General features: G+C 46.6%; 1 protein-coding gene and 1 long non-coding RNA gene across 2 annotated transcripts in view; one reads left to right on the top strand and one right to left on the bottom strand.

The window, feature by feature from the left end:
• Window positions 1-7,043, top strand: part of GGA1 (golgi associated, gamma adaptin ear containing, ARF binding protein 1) — an 85,224-nt gene extending 78,181 nt beyond the window's left edge. Inside the window, exons 15-17 of the mRNA XM_069231375.1 lie at window positions 12-181; window positions 722-832; window positions 5,201-7,043. Of these exons, the coding sequence (XP_069087476.1) occupies window positions 12-181; window positions 722-832; window positions 5,201-5,311 (392 nt within the window). The 3' untranslated portion in view covers window positions 5,312-7,043. The remainder of the gene's footprint in view (window positions 1-11; window positions 182-721; window positions 833-5,200) is intronic.
• Window positions 1-23,912, bottom strand: part of LOC138292664 (uncharacterized) — a 360,464-nt gene that overhangs the window by 255,231 nt on the left and 81,321 nt on the right. The gene's annotated exons all lie outside the window — the stretch shown is intronic.

The raw sequence follows: 23,912 nt of genomic DNA on the forward strand, positions 1-23,912 counted from the left end.
TCATCTTGCAGGTAGTATTCTCCCTGTCACAGTGTATGATCACAGCAATTTCCGCGTACTCTTCCACTTCGCCCGGGACTCTCCGCCAGGAAGGCTAGACGTACTGGTGGTTGTTACCTCCATGATTAGCACTGCCCCTGTGCCTGTAAAGAACATTGTGTTTCAGGCTGCTGTTCCGAAGGTTTTATTTTTACTCTTCTCTTGGCCATTCACTCCTGTGTGCTTTTCAATGTTGTCATTCAACTATTTTCTTTTTTCTTGTTTTTTCTTGTGTCCTCGTTTCTATTTTACCCCTGCTTGCATCTTGTTTTTTTTTTATGCATCTTTTTTTTTGTTTTCAATTTTGTCTTGGTATTTTCCTTCAATGTTCAGTATTTCTTTTTTGCGTTATTAATACTTACGTGTTCCCCACTTTTCTTTTTCTTTTTTTTGTCTTTTTTTTGTTTTCCTATGTTGCTCCTTATTTCTCCATTTTGTCTTTGTTTTGTTTCACATTTTTCAGTTTCTCTTGTTACTGCTTTTTTTTAATTGTGCTTTCTCTTTTATTGTTCATTTTCTTTGTTGTATACCTCTTCTTAAGTCATCTTCCTACTTTTCCTTTTTATTATTTTTATTTTTCTTTCAAACATTGTTGTGTCTCAGTCACAGCCCTCTTGTTATCACCCTGCACATATGCTTCTGGTTCCTGCATCTTACCTCACTTCTTTCTGTTTTTCTGCAGGTGATGAAAGTGAAGCTTCAACCTCCCTCGGGAACAGAACTTCCAGCCTTCAGCCCCCTTGTGCCTCCCTCTGCTATCACTCAGGTGCTGCTGCTGGCAAACCCACAAAAGGTAAAGAGGGTCTGTGGTCTTGAAATGCCCTTAACAACAGAGTCATAGTTGCAGAATTGCAGAGCTCCTGTGCTCCAGGGAGAGAGGGGTCGTTTTAGAGTTACTGGACGGATTATCCTTTCAAATCTATATCAATGCTTAGCAAGAGCTATGAAGAATGTCTGAGTGTTTCTGTGACATGGCTGTCTTGGCACAGCAAGCACTGTGGAGAAGGGCTCCATGTTCATGTGATTCCACTATGGGTAGAAGAGGGGTGAGTGCACACAGTGTTGCATCAAGGACTGTTAATTATCTGTTTCTCCTGTCTGCTGAAGCACTGATGTGGCTGATAATCCTCTCTCCTCACTAATTTTACCCTCTTTCCTCTAATTAAAATTATAATTAGATCTTGCAGTGGTTTCATCTCGCTTTCTTCCCTTGCATGTCTGTGGTTTTGTTAAACACGATTTTCCGCCTTAGACTTTACACATTAGCACCGTTTTAAGCCCTTCTACTGTGTTTACTTGATTGTGTAGTTGTCTTTTATTTTCCACTGCAAGTTGTAGAATTAACATAGACACAGTGTTCATATTCTGGGCCAGTGTGCATGTTTGTACGTTGTCTCTAAAAATAGATGCTGAAGAAGGATGAATACCTTCGTTCTCCCTTTTGCCTTGCTCCATGCCACCAAAACAATAGCTTTCTCAGTGCCATTGCTCCAGAGATTCAAAGTTTATAAACCAGACTATGTCTAACATGGTTTCCTGGGGCTAGATGCTGTAGCTGTACATATTGATAAAAGTCAGGATTTGATGACATTCTGGCAAAAACAAATGTTAATTTTATATGAAAAACACCATGAGATCCACACAAACAAAAATTGTCATTTGGTTCTAAAGTCTCTTAATCAGATATGAAACCGCGTAGGCTCCCATTCTGGCTTGACATGCATGCTGTCCTCTGAAAAGCATCTCTTTTGATGCCAACATGTGACTTCCCTGCCAAAACCAAATAGCGCTTTGTAATAGATTACATTTGGTTTCAAGAGAGATGGCAGGTGTGTGGGACAGCAAACTGCAAATGTGTATTTGTAGAGGTAAAAGCTTACAATAGTTCGATCAACATGTAAGATTACAAAAGACAGTCAACATTTTTGCATTTATATAACTAAATCCTCTGTTTCACTTTTTGCCCTATTCTCATGTTCCCTAATATTTCCTCATTTAATCCCCCAACCTTGCACATAAACACAAATCCAGCGATGGACTCCCACTTTTACTGTCTGAACACCATCAGCAATATCACTGCACCCACAGCCTGTATTTTAATTCTGTTTTTTGTGCAACCCTACGGGGGTATTTTCCCTAACTCCTTTTTCATATGGAACCATGTCAAACGTCCCAGTTGTCTGAAGTGACTGAAAGTCGCCTCACAGTTCATTATAAAAATGCCAAATAAATATGTTCCTCATGGAAATCACAGATAATCCACATTAAATCATAGAAGAAGAGTACAGTTCTCATATGATATTTTATGGTGGCTTTCACCCAAAACTTTGACCGGGTACACTCATCAGCTGACTTAGAATGGAATGGAATAAGGTGTTTATAAAGTGCAGTGTCACTCAGAAGGAAGAACGTTAGAATAAAAGCCGGAAACAAAACCAACCACAGTCATTGAGTAGCTGATTAAGTATGTCATCAGGTAAGGAAAAGAGACAGGTTTTCAAACATTTCTTAAATGCTAATTCATTCTCAATGATCAGGAAGTTGATTTCAGGATTTAGACCCCCATTCGGTGAAGAATTTACCACCTCTTGCTCTAAGCCTGTAAGAAGGGATAGCCCAAAAATGTGAATTAGAGGACCTCAAGGTCCCTTAGGTCCTGTGATATGCGAGTCGGTGAGATAGGTACTTGGGACCTTTAAGATAAAACGTTATGAAGACCAGTGTCAGAGTTTTCAAAAGAATTTGCTTGTGAACAGGACAGATAAGCAGACAGACCATGAAATGAAACTCGGAAATCACGACAGGTGTTTTGTTAACGAGTAACCATATTTAAAATCTCACAGACACATGCTTCTCATGAATGTTTGTTCTGCATCATTGCTGCTTGAGATCGTAGAGCAGGGTGGGTTATTCAACACTGATCTACTTCTGGTGGAAACTCTTTAGAATCCAGAAGGTTCTGATCTCATTCTCCAACCAAGATCTGCGGCCCTCTAAATATAACACCCAGTTTTTTATGGACACTTGTGATTCACTAACCTGGCTGAGGAGCATCCCTTCTTTGCTTCACAGTCTTCTGACATGGTCAGTACTCTTTCTTAAGAAAATTTACATTCCCATCCTCTTTGTCTTGAAACACCCCGGGGCAAATTCAGTTAAAAAGTATCTTAAACATGCCTTTGACCTCCATCCTTCCGGAATGCTTAACACTCATCATTGCCAGCTCCAAAGTTACCTTTTCTATTGAAGAATCACCTTCTCCAGCTGTTCTGTAACCACGTCCTCCATTACAAAAAAAGTGATTCAAATCGGCCATCTTATTGTTTGGCAAGCAGCAGATTAGAACAGTGAAATGACACAACCTGTGACCCATGACCCAAGATAGCTGGGTGTGTCCCTCCACAAGAGGTTCCTTTAAAATGTTCTCCCAGTGTAAGGCCTGCCAAAGAGAATTGTGACCTTTTTTTCATCTCCTCTGTTCACTTCTACTAGTCTCAGTAATCTGCCAGTCCAAGGAATTTCATGGTTGTGTGACATTCCCAATCAGTGCACAGTGCTCTGCTCAACCATAGAAAAGAAGGCTATTGCCATGTCACACCCAAATATAGGTTGGCAAACAGTTAGTGGCAACTGATTATAGTCAGGGGGAACATGCCTTTCATAACCTATTCTCTGGGTGACGAAGTTCCTACTGGCGCCGCTCCAGTAGTGTGGACAGTGTCTCGCTATTAGTGTGTGGTGTAGCAGAATGTCGTATTTTTGTGTATTTGAGACCAGTAGATTTTGTGCACAGGGTCCAAGACAAGGGGTGCCAGCACAAAATGATTGTTCCCTTATGGATGTGACAACTTGCAGATGCATAGTTCCTGGAGAAATCCGGTGGAGTGGGTGCACCTATGTCTACGCCAATCAAAACAAGGTCTTGCCTACAACTATATTTGAGCTGCCTTTGTGTACTTGGCAATGCCATTTAAATTAGACAGACCTGCCGGAAACAGTCTGATATCGGTCATGCCAAATGCACAAAACCACCAGTTCTGCTCCTCCTGGCGACTCTTGCTCTGGACAAGTCTCTGTAATCACACTGTGCCCTGATCGGTGGAGTGTTTCACGTTTGGATAGTCCTGACTTCCTTTCTTCCAGTCTAACCGAAGGTGAATAAATGTGGATCATCTGGGCCATTTATTCATACTTCCTCTGAGCTTGAGCTAACTGCACCAGGTTTGACAGGTGTCTTCTATCCTTGGCTAGAGCCCTGCCAGCTAATCTTCTCCTTTATGGTTTGGTTTTACACCCTTTGTCCTGGAAAAGGCACTGTACACGCCAGATGATCCAGTGTCAGGCACATGCTGATTTCAAGGAATACTCTACAGCCGAATCACAAGACTCACCAAGACAAGGGCCGCCTTCATCCCTCATTATAACTAAAGGAACAGAGACAGTATGGGTCTCCTCTCCGAATATATTTTTATCTCCACCGTCGATGAGCCTCGCTCCACTGTAATGAATATTGCTGTCATCTAATATACCTGCTTATTATTGTCGCGTTCTCCCTCTCTCTTCCCTGCTCTCTCACTCAGATGGCCTGCCTCTCTCCTTTAGTGACACATTCTCTCACCAGATGACACACACTCCCCCAGCAGATGACTCTCTGTCCAGTATAAACCTTCTTCCTTTTAGATGAATCTATTCCCTCTCTCCCTTCTGATGCCGCTCCCAGGCTGAGATCCCTATATCCACTATAATGCCCCATTCTCCCTTCTAGCTATCAGACGTCCCTGTCTCCCTACCCTGAAATCTACCAGCTGCAACAAAGGTTGTCCACCACCCCCTTCTAGTTCTTTTTCACCCCAGTTATACTGTCCCAATGTCCTGTTTCTCCAGATGTCTGTCTTCCCCTAATGGCCTGTTCTCCTCCCCCCAGTGATTCTATCTAGTCCTCTCATGTCCCTCTCTCTAACCCTCTAACGGTCTTGCCCCCATACATGAAGATTTCTCCCTTTGATATCATTCTCTTCTCTCTTGATGTCGGTCTTCTCTCTCCCTCTCTCTTACCTGATACACTCCCTGCTCCGATGCTGTCAATCCTCTGTTGTTGTTTGCCTTCGTATGACTTTTTTCCTTGATCACCCACTCTATTTTTTCTGATCACCCTTCACAGGAGAAGGTGCGTCTCCGGTACAAGTTGACTTTTACTATGGGTGACCAGACCTTCAACGAGATGGGTGACGTCGACCAATTTCCCCCTCCAGAGTCTTGGGGGACACTATAGCCGTGACAACATACCCGGAAGAAGAGTGAAGGTCAACACGATGCCTCATCAGCGCTCTCCGGAGGCCAGGGAGCCTTGTTGCTACACAAGAGTTCTTGGGTTGGAGTCTGCCCCTTCCCACTTGGGACAGTGGCTGGAGCCTTCTCAGATGTCTCGTTTAATCATTGAATTTGCACTTCAGTTCCTTTCCTGCTTCTGACCCGGGGAGCTCAGGGTTGGTAGAGGGGGTAACAGCCTGTTCTGTGGAAATATGAAGACTTTTCCGCCATCTTGCTCTCTTGTGGCTACGTCAGGCTAGCTACAAAGGCCTTTAAAGCCATGACCAAGCCGAAGGGGGTGACTGATATTCACTTGACCTCTCTTTAAAATCCCCCCAGACATTTTCTGGTAAAGTATGTAACTGGTGAGCAGAGCAGCGAGAGGAGAGGAAAGGCACAGTCTTCTCAGGTGTTGTTGAAGCATGATGCGGGGCAATGTTCATATGGGTTGTGATCATATATACATTCTGGGGATGCTAGTGGGTATGCCTTCTGCGCTCCATCTCCCAGCCAAAGCTTCATAGACTCATGAGCCCCTGTTCCTCGCGGTGTTCTCTCCCAGCATGTGGGTGGTATGGTCCAGTGTCACACCCTATCCTGGTCTTCGATCCGACCCCTCTGTATTCTAAACCAGTGTATCCCAACACTGCTGCCGAAGAGAAGGCTATATATGCCTTCTCTGTTCACCAATATCAACCTCTCTCTGCAGCTGAATCACAAGACTCACAAAGGCCAGAGCCATCTCCATCCCACCATGTGCCCTTCCACACTCACTGGTCCTTAGAGGATCTGTTACTGGAACAAGCACAGAGCTCTGTGGAAAGCAGGCACACCAAGAGTGTTTGCTTTTGCATGCATTCATTCTATTCCTTCATCTCCTTTCCTCCCTCATTCGCACTCATTCCGAATAATTCTTCGCTTCCTTTCTGCCCTGATTTTCCAGAAAAAGCCCCCTTTTTTTTTTTTTCAACCTGTCTTGCAAAATATTATAAAGCCAGTTTTCTCTTTTACTGCCCACATAGCCCCCATCATTAGTCATCTCTGCACCCTGGGTCTTCATTTTCATTTTGGGGAGCCTTTGTGCAACCCTGTGGCCTTTAAGCATGCATGCTTTGGTATTGTCGTGGGGGTGAGATGAAGTGAGAGAACTTTCAAGATGTGAGAAGGTTGGGGTCCACCTGACTTTAGAACTTGCTATGGTTACCCCTCATACAAATGGAAAAATAGGGGCGATTGCTACTATCAGCCATCCAGGTACCCTTCCAAAGTTAGTAATCTTTGTGGTTCCTTAACTTTTGACTTTGTACGTGGCTGGAATGGAGAAGGGTAGGCCTGTGGAAGCCCATGTTGGCTTTGCAACTTCCACATCCTGTTTTTTGGTCCATGACTGCTTCCGATGCCCCCTCTTTGTGATGGGATTCCACTGTGTCTTATACCAAATCCTAATTATATATAAATCTATTTTTTTTTCTTCTAAATCTTCTCGGAGGCACTGGGTGACGCAGGAGGCATAGGGTGTTGTAAGTTTATTTTTAATTTTTATTTCCTCCTCCGTCGTCACCCCTTGCCCTTGTCCTTGTATATAATATGTATTCCTCATTTGATTGGGAGCAAGGAAGGAATAGTGTCTGTAAAAGAAACAGCAAGCTAATAATGTATTTATGAGGTGTAATAAAATCAATATTCTCCTCTGGTGTGGTGTGCCTATTTTATTTATTTAGGTTTGTCAGTGAAACTCTAGCTCCACTAGCTAGATGACACATTGGTGTTATAGGTAGAGTGGGTCATATGACAGGAAGTGGTAAACTGGGTCAGATTTTTGACACAAACTGAGAAATGCTCAGCAGCTCGCACAGGCATACAGTACTGATCATCTTTTAAGGCAAATAGATGCTCCTCTGCAAATATTCTGCTGGTCATATTGTACCCTAAAGCCATTTTTTTCCTCGTTGTCTGTAATAGTTTTGATTGTTGTTAGGGTGTCTGTTTCCCCATTGCTACTTCCAACCACCTTTTGTTCCCATAGGGCACGTACACCACCACCTACATCACTTGTTATGTACACCTATACTTCCACTGGCACACGTTACAGGACCACATTACCTCTACAGTTGAATCTTCAAGAGGAGCTGTCCACTGTAGTTTCCGAACGGCCAGAGCCACGTTTTTAGATTAACCACTACATAAATGAGTTCCATTTAGATTCATTGTCCATTTTGTTTATTGGATATTCGGAAAATTGTACACTAATTTTATCCTTCTGACCCTATCTTAGTCTACTTTGAATATCACCTCCTACACGATGTGGGTACATATACCACCACCTATATCGCCACGTTCACCTCAAACCTCCACTTAGTACACTTTGTACGCCCTTGACAGCCTCTATCCTCCACCCTGAACAACTTTGCTTGAACTCTGTACCACCTACAATTAATACAACTACTCCAACACAAAACCTATTTTTTGCTTTTATTTAAAAATTTTCTAACAATGCTTTTGTACTTGCTTTAAGATTTCCTTACCTTGCATTGATATGTTAAGCTATTGTAGCTGACCATCGGATCACTATGTAACAAACACTGGTGGGTGAACGTAAAACTTTCGGCAGTTCCACCCGTTTCCACACAAGAATTCCTTGTCCGGCTTTCAACAGAATATGCTAGCTGTTTTTTGCTTAAATTAAGTAGATGACTTTCTGATCCATTGAAGTTTCAATCTTTGTTACCTATTTACCTGATCCATTTTCTCAAGTCATCCAGAAAATTAAGAGGAATGGAGCACAGGTTATCTTCATTGCATTGAATTGGACAAAGAGAGTCTGGTATTTAGGTGTTCGGTGGCATGTGTAGCTGCAGATACACATGCTGTGCATAGTCTGCCGTCTGCTGTTGGGCTCGGAGTGTTACAAGTTGTTTTTCTTCGAAGAAGTCTTTTCGAGTCACGAGACCGAGGGACTCCTCCCACTTCGGTTCCATTGCGCATGGGCGTCGACTCCATCTTAGATTGTTTTTTTTCCGCCATCGGGTTCGGACGTGTTCCTTTTCGCTCCGTGTTTCGGGTCGGAAAGTTAGTCAGAATCTCAGGAAAATTCGTCGGTATTGTTTCGTTCGGTATCGGGATAGTTAGGGCAAATCGACACCGAACCTTAAAGAGCTCCGGTAGCCCTTCGGGGTATTTTCGATCCCCCGTCGGGGCCTGGTCTGCCCGACCGCGTGCAACATCGAGACTGATGGAACGGACCCCGTTCCGATTCTGTCCTAAATGCCACAGTAAATATCCTTATACAGACCAACATTTGGTCTGTAACTTGTGCCTGTCCCCCGAGCACAAGGAGGAGACGTGTGAGGCCTGTCGCGCGTTTCGGTCGAGAAAAACGCTCAGAGACTGAAGAGCCAGGAGGTTGCAGATGGCGTCCACGCCGACAGGACAACAAAGGTTCGAGGAGGAGGAAGAAGAAACATTCTCCATCCCCGATTCAGACTCCGAAGAGCTCGACGTCGAAGAGCAACCAACCGTGAGTAAGACGTTGAAACAAAGATCACACGAAAAAACAGAGAAAGCCCAGGGGATGCCACTGCCAACAGGCCATGGCTTAACCCATAAAGTTGGTGACCATCCATCGGCACCGAAAAAGGGCGAGCTGGTGCCGAAGTCGTCCGACTCAGGTCGAGACAGAGGCACGCAGCAATCTCGGGACCGAGAGAGTGGTGCAGAAAAGGGTCGACACCGAGATAGCGGCACCGAAGCTGCTCGGCACAGAGACGGCGGCACCGAAACTGCTCAGCACAGAGACAGCGGCACCGAAGATGGTCGGCACCGAGAGGGCACGACACCGAAAAAAAGAAAGATCTTGTCGGAGCCGAAAAAAACTAAAGACACGGTTTTGGTGCCAAAACACCCGGCAACCAACCCAAAAACCAGTTCCTACTCACAGGAACAATCACTGTCCTCCCAACTAAAAAGACACAGATTTGAGGAGGAATTACAAACAACAGAAGTAGATCACACGCAAAAGCGGATCTTTATCCAAAGTGGTACAGGGAAGATCAGCACTCTTCCCCCAATCAGAAGGAAAAGGAAACTTGACTTCCAGCAACAAGACAAGCCACCACAAGCAAAGGTGGTAAAGAAGGTAACTCCACCACCCTCTCCACCACCGTCAACTCATGTATCACCGGCACAGACTCCACCACAATCACCAGCTCATACCACCATGAGCCAAGATGATCAGGATGCATGGGACCTCTATGACGCTCCGGTATCGGACAATAGCCCAGAGGCGTACCCAACTAAACCCTCACCACCTGAGGACAGTACAGCATATGCACAGGTGGTAGCTAGGGCAGCCCAATTTCATAATGTATCGCTACATTCGGAGCCTATCAAGGATGACTTCCTCTTTAACACCCTGTCCTCCACCCATAGCCATTATCAAAGCCTTCCTATGCTCCCGGGAATGCTAAGGCACGCTAAACAGATTTTTAAGGAGCCAGTTAAAAGCTCCTTAGAGCAATAACTCCAAGGGTGGAGAAAAAATACAAGGCACCGCCCACAGACCCTGCTTTTATTACATCACAACTGACACCAGATTCAGTAGTCGTAGGAGCAGCTCGTAAAAGAGCCAACTCGCATACATCAGGCGACGCACCACCTCCGGACAAGGAGAGCCGCAAGTTTGATGCAGCTGGGAAAAGGGTTGCAGCACAAGCTGCAAATCAGTGGCGCATCGCCAACTCGCAAGCACTCCTAGCGCGATACGACAAGGCCCATTGGGACGAGATGCAGCATCTCATCGAGCACCTCCCCAAAGAATTCCAGAAACGAGCACAACAAGTGGTTGAAGAGGGACAAAATATCTCCAACAACCAGATACGTTCTTCTATGGATGCAGCAGATACAGCTGCAAGAACAATAAATACTGCTGTGACGATAAGGAGGCACGCATGGCTGCGCACATCTGGCTTCAAACCTGAGATACAACAGGCAGTGCTCAATATGCCGTTTAATGAACAGCAATTGTTTGGGCCGGAAGTGGACACTGCAATTGAAAAATTAAAGAAGGACACCGACACAGCCAAAGCCATGGGCGCACTCTATACCCCGCAGGGCAGAGGCACATTTGGCACATTTCGCAAAACAACTTTCAGAGGAGGGTTTCGAGGTCAAGCCACAGAAACCAGCACCTCACAAACCAAACCACCTACCTACCAGGGACAATATCAAAGGGGAGGCTTTTGGGGCCAATACAGAGGGGGCCAATTCCCAAGAAACAGGGGAAAATTTCAAGGTCCAAAACCCCTCAAAATAAACAGTGACTCAAAAGTCACACAACCCCTTCACACAACACCAGTGGGGGGAAGACTAAGCCAGTTCTACAAATCTTGGGAGGAAATAACAACAGACACTTGGGTCTTAGCAATTATCCAACATGGTTATTGCATAGAATTTCTCCAACTCCCTCCAAACGTCCCACCGAAAACACACAATATGTCAAAACAGCATATAGACCTTCTAGGACTAGAAGTTCAAGCATTACTGCAAAAAGACGCAATAGAATTAGTACCAAGTCCACAAAAGAACACAGGAGTTTACTCACTGTACTTTCTAATACCAAAAAAGGACAAAAGTCTGAGACCAATATTAGATCTCAGAACACTAAACACCTACATCAAATCAGACCACTTTCACATGGTCACGTTACAAGACGTAATACCACTGCTGAAACAGCAAGACTACATGACAACGTTAGATCTAAAAGACGCGTATTTCCATATACCGATACATCCCTCGCACAGGAAATACCTAAGGTTCGTATTCAAAGGAATACATTACCAATTCAAAGTGTTGCCATTCGGAATAACAACAGCGCCAAGAGTCTTTACAAAATGTCTAGCAGTAGTAGCTGCACATATCAGGAGGCAGCAAATACACGTGTTCCCGTATCTAGACGATTGGTTGATCAAGACCAACTCGCTAACAAAGTATTCACACCACACAGATTATGTTATACAAACCCTTTACAAGCTGGGTTTCTCCATCAACTATGCAAAGTCACACCTTTTGCCGTGTCAAACACAGCAATACTTAGGAGCGACAATCAACACAACAGAAGGGATAGCCACTCCAAGTCCACAAAGGGTTCAAAATGTTCACAAGGTGATACAAGCCATGTATCCAACACAAAAGATACATGCATAGATGGTATTAAAACTCCTAGGCATGATGTCCTCATGCATAGCCATTGTCCCAAACGCAAGATTGCACATGCGGCCCTTACAACAGTGCCTAGCATCACAATGGTCACATGCACAGGGTCAACTTCTAGATCTGGTGTTGATAGACCGCCAAACATACATCTCGCTTCTATGGTGGAACAGTACAAATTTAAACAAAGGGCGGCCTTTCCAAGACCCAGTGCCACAATACGTGATAACAACAGATGCTTCCATGACAGGCTGGGGAGCACACCTCAATCAACACAGCATCCAAGGACAATGGGACGTACATCAAAGAAAGTTTCATATAAATCACCTAGAACTGTTAGCAGTATTTCTAGCGTTAAAAGCATTCCAACCCATGATAACCCACAAATACATTCTTGTCAAGACAGACAACATGACGACAATGTATTATTTAAACAAACAGGGGGGGACACATTCGACACAGTTGTGTCTCCTAACACAAAAAATATGGCATTGGGCAATTCACAACCACATTCGCCTAATAGCACAGTTTATTCCAGGGATCCAGAACCAGCTAGCAGACAATCTCTCTCGGGATCACCAACAGGTCCACGAATGGGAAATTCACCCCCAAATCCTAAACACTTACTTCCAAATTTGGGGAACACCTCAAATAGATCTATTTGCAACAAAAGAAAACGCAAAATGCCAAAACTTCGCATCCAGGTACCCACACCGGCAATCCCAAGGCAATGCTCTATGGATGAATTGGTCAGGGATATTTGCGTACGCTTTTCCCCCTCTCCCTCTCCTTCCATATCTAGTAAACAGATTGAGTCAAAACAAACTCAAACTCATACTAATAGCACCAACATGGGCAAGACAACCTTGGTATACGACACTACTAGACCTGTCAGTAGTACCTCATGTCAAACTACCCAACAGGCCAGATCTGTTAACACAACACAAACAACAGATCAGGCATCCAAACCCTGCATCGCTGAATCTAGCAATTTGGCTCCTGAAATCCTAGAATTTGGACACTTAGGCCTCACTCAAGAGTGTATGGAGGTCATAAAACAAGCTAGAAAACCTTCCACTAGACACTGCTATGCAAGTAAATGGAAAAGATTTGTTTGTTACTGTCATAATAATCAAATTCAACCATTGCATGCATCTCCGAAAGATGTAGTAGGATATTTACTACATTTACAAAAATCAAATCTAGCTTTCTCTTCCATAAAAATACATCTCGCAGCAATATCTGCTTACCTGCAGATTACTCATTCAACTTCCCTATTTAGAATACCTGTCATTAAAGCGTTTATGGAGGGCCTAAAGAGAATTATACCACCAAGGACACCACCTGTTCCTTCATGGAACCTCAACATTGTCTTAACAAGGCTCATGGGTCCACCTTTCGAACCCATGCATTCTTGTGAAATGCAATACTTAACGTGGAAAGTTGCATTTCTCATTGCCATTACATCTCTAAGAAGAGTAAGTGAAATACAGGCGTTTACCATACAAGAACCATTTATTCAAATACACAAAAATAAGGTCGGCTAAGAACAAATCCAAAATTCTTACCAAAGGTTATCTCACCGTTCCACTTAAACCAAACAGTGGAATTACCAGTGTTCTTCCCACAGCCAGATTCAATAGCTGAAAGAGCACTACATACATTAGACATCAAGAGAGCGCTAATGTACTACATTGACAGGACAAAAGAAATTAGGAAGACAAAACAACTATTTATTGCCTTCCAAAAACCTCATACAGGAAATCCAATTTCAAAACAAGGTTTTGCCAGATGGATAGTAAGATGCATCCAAACCTGCTATCTTAAAGCAAAGAGAGAACTGCCTATTACACCAAAGGCACACTCAACCAGAAAGAAAGGTGCTACTATGGCCTTTCTAGGAAATATTCCAATGAACGAAATATGTAAGGCAGCAACATGGTCTACCCCTCATACATTTACTAAACACTACTGTGTAGATGTGTTATCTGCACAACAGGCCACAGTAGGTCAAGCCGTACTAAGAACTTTATTTCAAACTACTTCCACTCCTACAGGCTGAACCACCGCTTTTGGGGAGATAACTGCTTACTAGTCTATGCACAGCATGTGTATCTGCAGCTACACATGCCACCGAACGGAAAATGTCACTTACCCAGTGTACATCTGTTCGTGGCATTAGTCGCTGCAGATTCACATGCGCCCACCCTCCTCCCCGGGAGCCTGTAGCCGTTTGGAAGTAGATCTTGAACATTTGTACATTTGTAAATATATTACATTAAACCTTCATTTTGTACATACGTATTTATTCCATTGCATGTGCACTATTATTAGCATACACAACTCCTACCTCACCCTCTGCGGGGAAACAAAATGGAGTCGACGCCCATGCGCAATGGAACCGGAGTGGGAGGAGTCCCTCGGTCTCGTGACTCGAAAAGACTTCTTCAAAGAAAAACAACTTGTAACACTCCGAGCCCAACACCAGACAGCGGACTATGCACAGCATGTGAATCTGCAGCGACTAATGCCACGAACAGATGTACACTGGGTAAGTGACATTTTCCATTCAATGCAATGAAGATAACCTGTGCTCCATTCCTCTCCATTGCACTCAGTGTGTGCCCTTTGATTGTGCTCCTCTTCTACAAGATCTCCTCACACAGCAGATAGGTTGGGTTTGGGTTCTACTGTACAGCAGAATCCTCAGGCTCTCAATCTACATGCCTAGAAATTTAAATCAGAATGCAAGCTTTTGGCCTTCCTTCTGAGCCAACGGATGTCCTTTTTGTGGAGTCCTGTTCCGCTAATAAAATTCTCTATGTGGGTGCTACTCTTGCCTTGTTCCTTAGCACTCTTCTCTGTTGTTGGCTACCCAGTCTCTTACTCCAGGCATGGTTGAAGGCCTATCAAGTCACTGTGTCGTTCGTTTTTGCTCTTACCAGATCACCCTTGATGTGTCAAAAGTCTTTGGTGATCTGTTTCCTGAAAGGATTAGATCTTGGTGCCTCAGTGGAATCTCAATTTAGTTCTCACGTTTGTTATGGCATTACCATTTGAGTCAGTGCATAGTTTCGCTATATGGTTGCTCACATTTAAAATTCTTGAGTGCCAGAGATTTGAGCTGCAGAGTTGGTGAAGCAGAGGCATTGTCGTTTAAGGCACGGTACGGTGTGTTCTTTCTGGACAGGTTGGTCCTGTAGAGTATTGTCAGCATAGGTAGCTTGTCTTTTTCATGTGTTATATCTTATTAATTTGCCTATGCTTTGTCCCTCCTATGCGTCCTGCCAAGAATGATGAGAATGTCTGTTGGCCTGGATTTCAAAAGGTAAGTATTCATGTAGACCGGGCCAACGATGTGCATGTTGACACCCGGGTGTTGCTGATAGAAGGTAGGATAAGCTGTTAAAAGTGCATAGTCTCCCCTAAGATGGCGGACGGGTGAGACAGAGCCCTGTATCTCCCGCCTGCTGCCTACAGCCCCTGCCGCCTGTGGGCCCCATGGTGGCAGGAGAAGCACGGCCCTCTTGCCCCCAAAGAGGCAGAGAGGGCCAAGAGTAGGAGACAGGCGAGGGGGGTGGCTGCGGAGCTGGCGGGTGATGGAGGGTGAGCCGGGCAGCACGCGGACACGCAGCTCCCAAAATGGCAGCGCCCGAAGGAGCTCGGCTGTGAGTCGGCGGCAGTAGTGCAGGGGGGCCCCCTGAGGCTGGAGAGGTAACATCCGGGGCCCTCTAGGATAGTAGTGGAGCCTGCCCGTGGTGAGAGGTGGTGAGGTCTGGGATCCGGAGAAGGGCACTGGGAGTGACTGCGGGCGCTGGTGGGCGGCAGAGGGTGTGCCTGCTGGCCCGCGGCTCTCGAGCTGACTGTGCCCGCAGGGGCTCGGCTGTGAGTCGGCAGCGGAGGTGGGGTGGGGGGCCCTGTGGCTGAGGAGGCGACACCCAAGGCCCAGCTGAGACAAAAGTGGAGCCGTGGGGAGAAGCAGCACAGAGAGGCCTTGTGACTTCATGGGGAGACACTAAAGATCCCCCCCCCCTCCCTTGCGAGTAGTCACAGACACAGCGGCACACCGGCGGCGGATGAGCCGATCGGGACCGGATCCTGTGGAGGGACCTGCGGGCGCAAGGAGCGTCATTTGGCCACAAGTCTATGCAGTGAGTGTGCAGGAAAGGAAGGGCGCCCATGGTGGGGCCGGCCCAACCGAGGTGGTCCTTGAGGAGCTTTGGGAAGGTCTGAGCTGTGACTGGGGATCCTCCCTGGGGGAGAGAAGGCTGGAACCGGGTGGCGTAGAGGCAAAGGGGGCCCCAAACGAGGCGAGAAAAAGATCCTCCAATATTCTGCAGAGAGGGGCGCCAGGGAGGAGAGAGGAAGTCCCTGGGGCCAGCTGGGACCCTCAGAATACCCCCCAAGGGAATCCTGCAGATACTTGGGCAAGGCTGGGTTTCCTGACGGGCTCCAAGACTGTGGAAGAGAGGGAGCTGCACCATTTTGCCAGTCCAGAGGTGGGACGACGTTGGCGGTCTCATGCAAGTGCAGGGGGACCCCAAAGTGAAAGGTGGGGGGGGCTGTGGTGCCTGACAGTTGAAGAGGGGCGTAATGGCCACGGCACGCCCCAAAAAAGACTGGTTAGTCAAGGAAATAGTGGCCAATACTACGAAGGGCAACCCATAGGGAGATACTCCCACTACGACCCGGAGGGAAGGCGACGAAGAAGGTGAGGGCCCAATCATACAGTCCTTCCTCAAGGGGCTCTTTCAGTCCCTAAAAGAAGACCTACAGGTGGTAAAGCAGGACTTGTCCAGGGACCTTAAGGAAGTGAGACACGAACTGGAAGCAGTTGGAGAGAGAGTGAACACCCTGGAGGAGAACGAACACAACCGCGATGAGGAGATAGAACAACTTCAGCAAGAAGTCATTTGCCTACAGGAGCAACAAATCATGCACCAGGCACACACGGAAGAACTGGAGACCCGCTCGAGGCGGAGCAATATCCGCATCAGGGGGGTCCCCATAGGGGGAGAGGAGGATGACATCACCCAATATGTTGGCTCCCTCTTTTGCCAGATTTTAGGGGAGAACATGGATAAGGAGGTGCGAATGGACAGAGTTCACAGAGTGGGCTTACCGAGACCGGCCCATGCACCTCCCGCGGACATTTTGGTTTGTGTTCATGACTTCCCTCTTAAGAAGCGCATTCTTCGCCTAGCAAGGAAGCAACACCCGCTGAAGTTTCGGGGCCACTCACTGCTCCTCTATCAGGACCTGGCAGCAATTACCCTACAGAAGAGGAGAGACTTTAGGCCGATCACCTCATATCTCAGGGACAAAGGGGTTACCTACTCCTGCAGCCATCCCTTCCACCTGATTTTCCGCTGGAACGGCAAACTCCACGAACTGTGATCACTGCAAGAAGCCTGTACTTTGCTGAAATTGGAACCACCCTCAGGGGATTGCCTCCACTCGACCGGGACTAGACCATAGGTGCCAGAGGCGCAACAGGTGGCAGACTGTCCCGCTGAGGAGCAGCAAGCCAGATCCATAGACAATAGCGTGGGGACCCAGGCACACTGACACATATACTCTAGGACTGTCCGAAGCTGGCCACATACTGGGGGGGCATCCTGGATGATATCGACCATCACATGACCACTCAACTTCCGAGATTCCTGGCCTACATCATTTTGGGCCTTCCAAACCCCTTGACATTTCCACTCAAATCACTAAAAGGATGCCAGATTAGCCTTGCACTTGGCGCTGCACTCCAGAACATTTTGACACACTGGGGCTCCCCACAGGTTCCCACTCAGCTGGGCTGGCTACATCGGCTGTGGCAGATTCTGGGGATGGAACGGATTTCTCTTACCCTACAGGCGCGGGACCACTCCTATAGAGAACTATGGCACCCTTTTCTGACTTTACTCGCTGGGGAATTCCGAGAGCTGACCTGCCCTAAATACCTACAACTCCTGTGTCTCTCAGAGGATGACAGTCCACAAAACACCGAGAGGTAATGGAACATAATAATAGAATTGCACGCACTCTTCCATGTTTGGGGGTCTTAGAGGCACCTAGAGGGGAGGGAGGGGGGGAGGTTAGGGGAGGGGTTGGGGGGTGGGGGTTAATGGCCGGGGTTGTTCAACTCAGTTGTTTCAATACCTGTTGTAGGGCGAGCCTCTGCCCGTATTTATATTGGTAGTTGAAACTCAATAAAGAAATTTGAACCATAAAAGTGCATAGTGACTTGCTGGATTATTCTGTGAATTAATATTGTTATGATCTGCTATGCCCTTGCAAAGAAGGAAGTGTTAGTGGGGGCTCACGCCTCCATAGCAAAAGCATATTTTTCAGCTTTCGGAAGAGTAGTTGCAATATCTGACATTTGTTGCTCTGAGACTGGCTTCTGTACAGATGTTCACTTAGCACTGTTTTGGATTGGCAAGCAAGGAATGAAGCTAATTTGCCGTGCTTGTTCTTCAGGGTTGTTTGGATAGAGCTTCCCTTCTAAAATTACAATTGCAAAGGATTCATTCAAACCTGGGGAATTGTTGGAAAGAAGCATCCTTTAGTACATTTCTTGTCAATAAGCTCGCATTTTTTCATCACCCACCCACCTCTTGTTTTGAAGAGCTGTCATTTTGACATTTCTCCATTGTTTCCTTTTCTGATTGGTAACCGAATAATGGTATGGCCCAATTTTAAATCGTATACAATTATGTTTCCAATTAGAAATTGCACTATACTGCTCTTTTTGGTGTTCTTTTGTTGGTTTTCATAACTTAATCGCCTTGCTTCTGAAGAGTGTGGAAAAAGGATGACAAACTGACTTACGTCTGCCTGTGTCATTCTGGTTAGTGGAGAAACAAAACTGTTGCTGAGCCACAGCAGTACCACCTAGTATAACTAGGGAGGTATTACTGAGGGGAACATTTTTAATCCAGCCTGGCACATAAATTACGATATGGTATCTGCTGAAAAATCTAGAATCCACCAGAGACCGTTACTAGCATAAGTGAACTTCACTTCTTTTGTGAAGGCTAGATCAGTGACTAGAGGTGTGGAGCAGAAATATTAGGCTTCACTGCTATCCTAATAACATTATGGTAAATGATCACTAGACTCCATGCCCGTGTGCTGTAATCCCAGGGACCGTGGGTGAAGTAGACAAAGAGAGCAAGCACTTGGATGCAGCCAGTCTTACGTATGCCACTTGTAATTCACAAGCAATGGTGAGTAGGTATGGCTGATTTCAGTGAAAGCACATGAGGGAGGTGAACTAGTCCAACTTTCACCAGGAATACGCAATAATAGAGTCTTAAGAATTCATGTAAGAAGGGAAGACTATTTCTACTGTCATTTGTTGATCCTTAGATAAAAGTTGTTGCTTGTACACCAGTGGTCTTCAAACGTTTTAGTGCTTCAAACCCCTCCCATGAAAAAATGGACTATTATATCAGCAGCCTTCCATTGCACCAAGTGAAAGCCATGTGTCCCCTCTCGAAGGGCCAGCATCTGCCAGATCGAGATGAGGAGAATAGGGCGGGTGGAATCCCTGACCCTTCATATAGCGACATCAACATGAATGGGCATCCCTCATCTGATGTGACCCCCTCATGTGGCTGGGGTCAATAGCCTGTATATATTTGGACTTCTAGGGTTCTTGCAACTGTCACCGTGATAAATTTGCACACCACAAATTTAAATTTGGTGTAGCACCATTGCAGCTGGCAGCATGTGAGGGCCTCCCACTCTGGTTCAGGAACTGGAGCCAGCAGATATATTTATGATTTGGCCCACTTTACCTTGAGGCCAAACACCTCACTAAAGTCGCCCAACAGCATCATCAGGGCCAGGAGTGAGGCGGTGGTATCCTGCAAATATATCAGCATATTATCTGCATACAGGGATTCAACATGGTGTTCTCCCTGAGCCAGTGCCTGCTATTGTGCTCGTGGCTGCAAACTACAGCCCAGAGGGTCCATGGCCAGAGTGAATATCAGTGGGGACAGCAGGCAGCCCTGTCTGTGCCCCTTTGGATGTCAAAGTTGTCAGAAACCATTAGACCAGTGCCCACCCCAGTAGCCGTCTGATTCCCATACAGGGCACGGATCCATCCCATGTAATTCGGCCCTATACCCATTTGCTGAAGAGAAGCCAATAAATAATCCTACCCCAAGATGTCAACGGTCTTTTCTGTGTCCAGTGACACTGCAGCCTGCCCTCTAACCCCAGATGGAGTAATGTCCACCATGCAGAGCAATCTATGTGTATATATATATGAAGGTATTACATCCGGGTATAAACCTGGATTGATCCGTGTGTACCCATAGACCAATAACAGGAAGCAGCCTATTGGCTAACACCTTTCCTAGCACCTTACAATCAAGGTTTAAAAGGGACAATGGACGGTAAGGCTGAACATCTAAGGGATCATGACCAGGCTTAAAGAGGACCATAGTCTGTGTCTAACTGGAGGGATTGTGGTAGCTGTCCGGATTCATTAAAGGTCTCTAAAAGTTTCAGGGCAAGATATGTGGTGTACACAGCGTAGTACTCATTCCGAAGCCCATTTATGCCTGGAGTTTTGTTCCTAGTAATCCGAGTTATAGCCAGTAAGATCTCCAATTGTAGGGGTGCCTCTAGTCAGCCCCGTGTATTGGCATCAGGTGGGGTAACGGCAGATCCCGAAGGAAGCCCTGTATATGTGTGGGAAAAGGATCATTCACTGCCATATATAGTTAGCAATAATTCTCCATGAGGGCAGTATTCATGGCAACTTGTGTGTTGACCACTGTGCCGTTGGGTAATCGAACAGCCCCAATCGGTGGGTGGTGTTGAACGTCTTGCACCAGCCAGGCCAATAATCTGTCAGATCTATCCCCCTCCACATGCAAGAGGGCAAGGTGTCATCTATAGTTGTTGTTTCCCCAGCCGTGCCTCCGACTCTCTGTGCTCCTTATGTTAGGAACCTAAGTGTTCTACCGCGCCAGGTCGCTGGACCATCTCGGTTTTTAGTGCCCGCATCTTTTGCTTAAGTGTTAGCAATAATGTGGCTAAGGCACGGGGGATCCCCCATGTTGCTCCCTTGCAGTGCCCCTTCACAACAGCTTTGTGAGCATACCACTCCACTGCCCTAGTGAGTGCAGTTTCCTGTTCAGCTCAAAATAAGGGGTGATCTAAGTCGATAGGGCACCTTAAATAGAGGTTCCAGCAGGGATTCCGTTTGGAGCCTTCAAATTGGGATTCTGGGCTGTGGTCTCCCCCGGTTGATTGTAACTAGCAACAGACAATGATTAGACAACATGCATGGTAGATATTCCGCTCTTGCAATATGCCCCTCCAGGGAGTCACTGCAAAGGAAAAGGTCCAGCCTCGTCTGAATACCGTTGACTGAGGAGTAAAAGTAGTACTCTCCATCTGTGGGTGGAGCAGGTGCCATACGTCATGTAGACGGTTGTGGGCCATCCAGTCCCTAAAGTGCTGTGCTGTTCGAACACAGGTAGCCCCCTAGATGGGAGGAAAGAACGGATCTTGTCCATATCAGGCACACAATTATAATTTCTGCCCCACATCCAAGGCACCTGATGATCCTGCAGGAGTCCTGGGGTAAGGCATCAAAGAAAGTCGACTGATTTAAAGTTGGGGGTGTGAACGCCCACAACGTGAGAAGCAATCCATCTATGTGGCCTTCCAAGATCCCAAATCAACCCCCTTCATCAATTGTGTGGGAATCCACCACATACGGTACCCCCGCGCTATCCACATCAGCACCCGCCCTCGCATAGGCTGAGGATACAGTGCCATATACTTGTCCTCTCCACTTTACCCTCACCTTGCATAGTTCCCCTTGCGTAAGGTGTATTTTTTGTAAAATCACAATGTGGGCGCGAGATTGTTAATATATGCGTGTATTTTATAGCACTTGGAGGGGCTGGCCATGCCGTGCACATTCCATGCCATAAGTTTATAGCGGGAGCAGTGTCATGCATTGGAGTGCATGTGTGTTATGTATAGAAGCGACACCACTCTGATCCTCACAACATCCTTGTAGGGACCCCATATAGAGAGCATCCTTCAGCTACACAGTGAGCAGAATCCGCCTGCTGCAAACAGTGCCCAACCCCAAAAGACACACAATAGATTCCAGTTGTACGTATAACATAGTAAAAAGGGAAAAATTGTAACTAAAGAAGAAGTGAAAACAGGGGGCGTGGCTAGCACTATCTAGATGGTGGACATACTCTGAAGAGGCTCCGCGTGGAAAACCCTGTTATCTGTAATTAATCCTACTCAGACAGAGCATCTGATGCCACTGCAGCCAGCGCTGTATCCCCAGACGCTACTGTGACTATTGATACCCTTTTACCTTTCACATACACGGCAGTGACGCCCTGGCTTCCTACGCTGGGAGTGCACGGGAGGCCCTCTGACTGAGCAGCGATGGGGCTTGGTCCGCCAGGGACCTCCTGCCTGGTCTGGGGAGGCCAGAGGCGGCTGCAATGACACTACGACTCATGGCCTGCCATCAGCGGGACACAACTGTCCCGGGGTGTAGCAATACAACATCGAAGCACAGCAACCTGAATATATGATGAAGTGATTGAGCCCGCTGGCACAGGTCAGCTGGGGATCGCATAGCTGCCTGTCCCTGAGATGATATACCTTTCTTCTGGGTGCCCCAGCAACACTGGATGAACTGCGGTGCTGCCGACTGCCACAGACATGTTATAAAAGTCCTGTGCTGAGGCCTACCCATTGTATGCAAACGAGAGTGCCAGGGACCCGTAGGCACGTCATCTTGCTGCCAATGTGAGGTTGGAGAGAGGGCCCAGGGCTCATGTTGCGTACAGGCATGAGCCGCTGAGAATCTGGCTGAGTGCTGCCCGCTGAGGTGGGAGGTCTGGACCCTGGCGGATACGAGCGGAGGGCCTGAAGAGGGAATGTACCCCCACCCCCTGCATTTAGCCTGGGCCTTGGGTATTATCGAACGGTGCCAGATACTGCTAAATGAGAAGTGTGACCTGAATTTTACTGCCAGCATGTTCAAGCAGGCACTATTGCTACTGCACCAGCTACATCACTCAGCAGAGGCACAGGAGCAGACTCTGGCCTAGGCCTCTATATTATTGACCAGGATCCTTACTTGGGAGGCTGGTGTCCCTAGGCTACCTATCAACATGTCCTGCACTGATCCCCGCTGAATCTGAAACAGAGGTATCGACACTGGAGCCCGCACCTCTCCAACATTCATAGAGAATAAATTAGGCACTGTACTAACTGCAATTGAACGCTCCAGAACCTCATTAAAAGACAAGATTGACAGCGTGGTCTCAGATCTTACACTCCTACATGCAGATGTAAGCTTGCAGACCGAGTTGCTCTGACGGAGCAGGCTGTCCATGGCCTCTAACCGCAGTTGAAGGATCTAACCTTATCCCTGAAGACACTGTGAGAATACGTCATCATCCCGGATTGGAGAGCTGAAGGCACAGAAGGGAGGTCGAGAAGAAATAACATCAGCATGGTTGGACTTCCGGAGCATAGGGAGAGCTGAGACGCTGTACAGTGTATGGAACAATGGCTGTGAGAACTTCTCCCTCCATACATGCTCTCACAATATTTCTCCATTGAAAAGGCACACCATGTGCCAGCTAGGAAGCCTCCGTCCAGGTTTAACCCCGACCCAATGATACTAATATTGTTGCCCTTTCATGATAGGAACTCAATATTACACGAAATCAGGAAATTCCATGAGTTTAAAATGGATAATGCTCAAGTTATGTTGTTCCCTGATTACACAATAATGGTCCAAAAACAGCACAGTTCCTTCATGGCAGTAAAGAAGTGACTCCGGGAGCTAGACATAAAATATTTGCTACTCTTTCCGGAACACCTGCACGTGGTTGCTGGAAGTACCATACATTTCTTTGAAGTTGCTGAAAACACATAGCCCACACATCTGTCTCGTCTCAGTCTGACGCATCAACGAGCCAGAGACAACCAGGCCGCCGCCGCCGCAGACGTCAGATTGGAACAGACCAACCATTCATATCCAAGACTGCTCCAGACCTGAAGCAAATCATTGCGGAACGTCATCAGGTACTGCAACCTGCTGCCACTCTTACTGACAGGCTGGGGTGCTCTGGTCCAGAAGATGAATTGCCACACTTCACCAGCGATAAGAGCTCTGCCGCAACCTGGCCCTCACATGTGGAGATGGAGCCCCCGCCGGAGGTGATCCCACAAACTTCCAACATCATATGGCCAATCAATGTAAATGATGTTCCAGCGGAACTTCCATGCAATGTAACATAAAGATACAATATTCATATGCTTCTATGCCCCATTCATCAGAACCCAAT

The sequence above is a fragment of the Pleurodeles waltl genome, chromosome 4_2 (assembly GCF_031143425.1).
Source record: "Pleurodeles waltl isolate 20211129_DDA chromosome 4_2, aPleWal1.hap1.20221129, whole genome shotgun sequence".
Classification (NCBI taxonomy): domain Eukaryota; kingdom Metazoa; phylum Chordata; class Amphibia; order Caudata; family Salamandridae; genus Pleurodeles; species Pleurodeles waltl.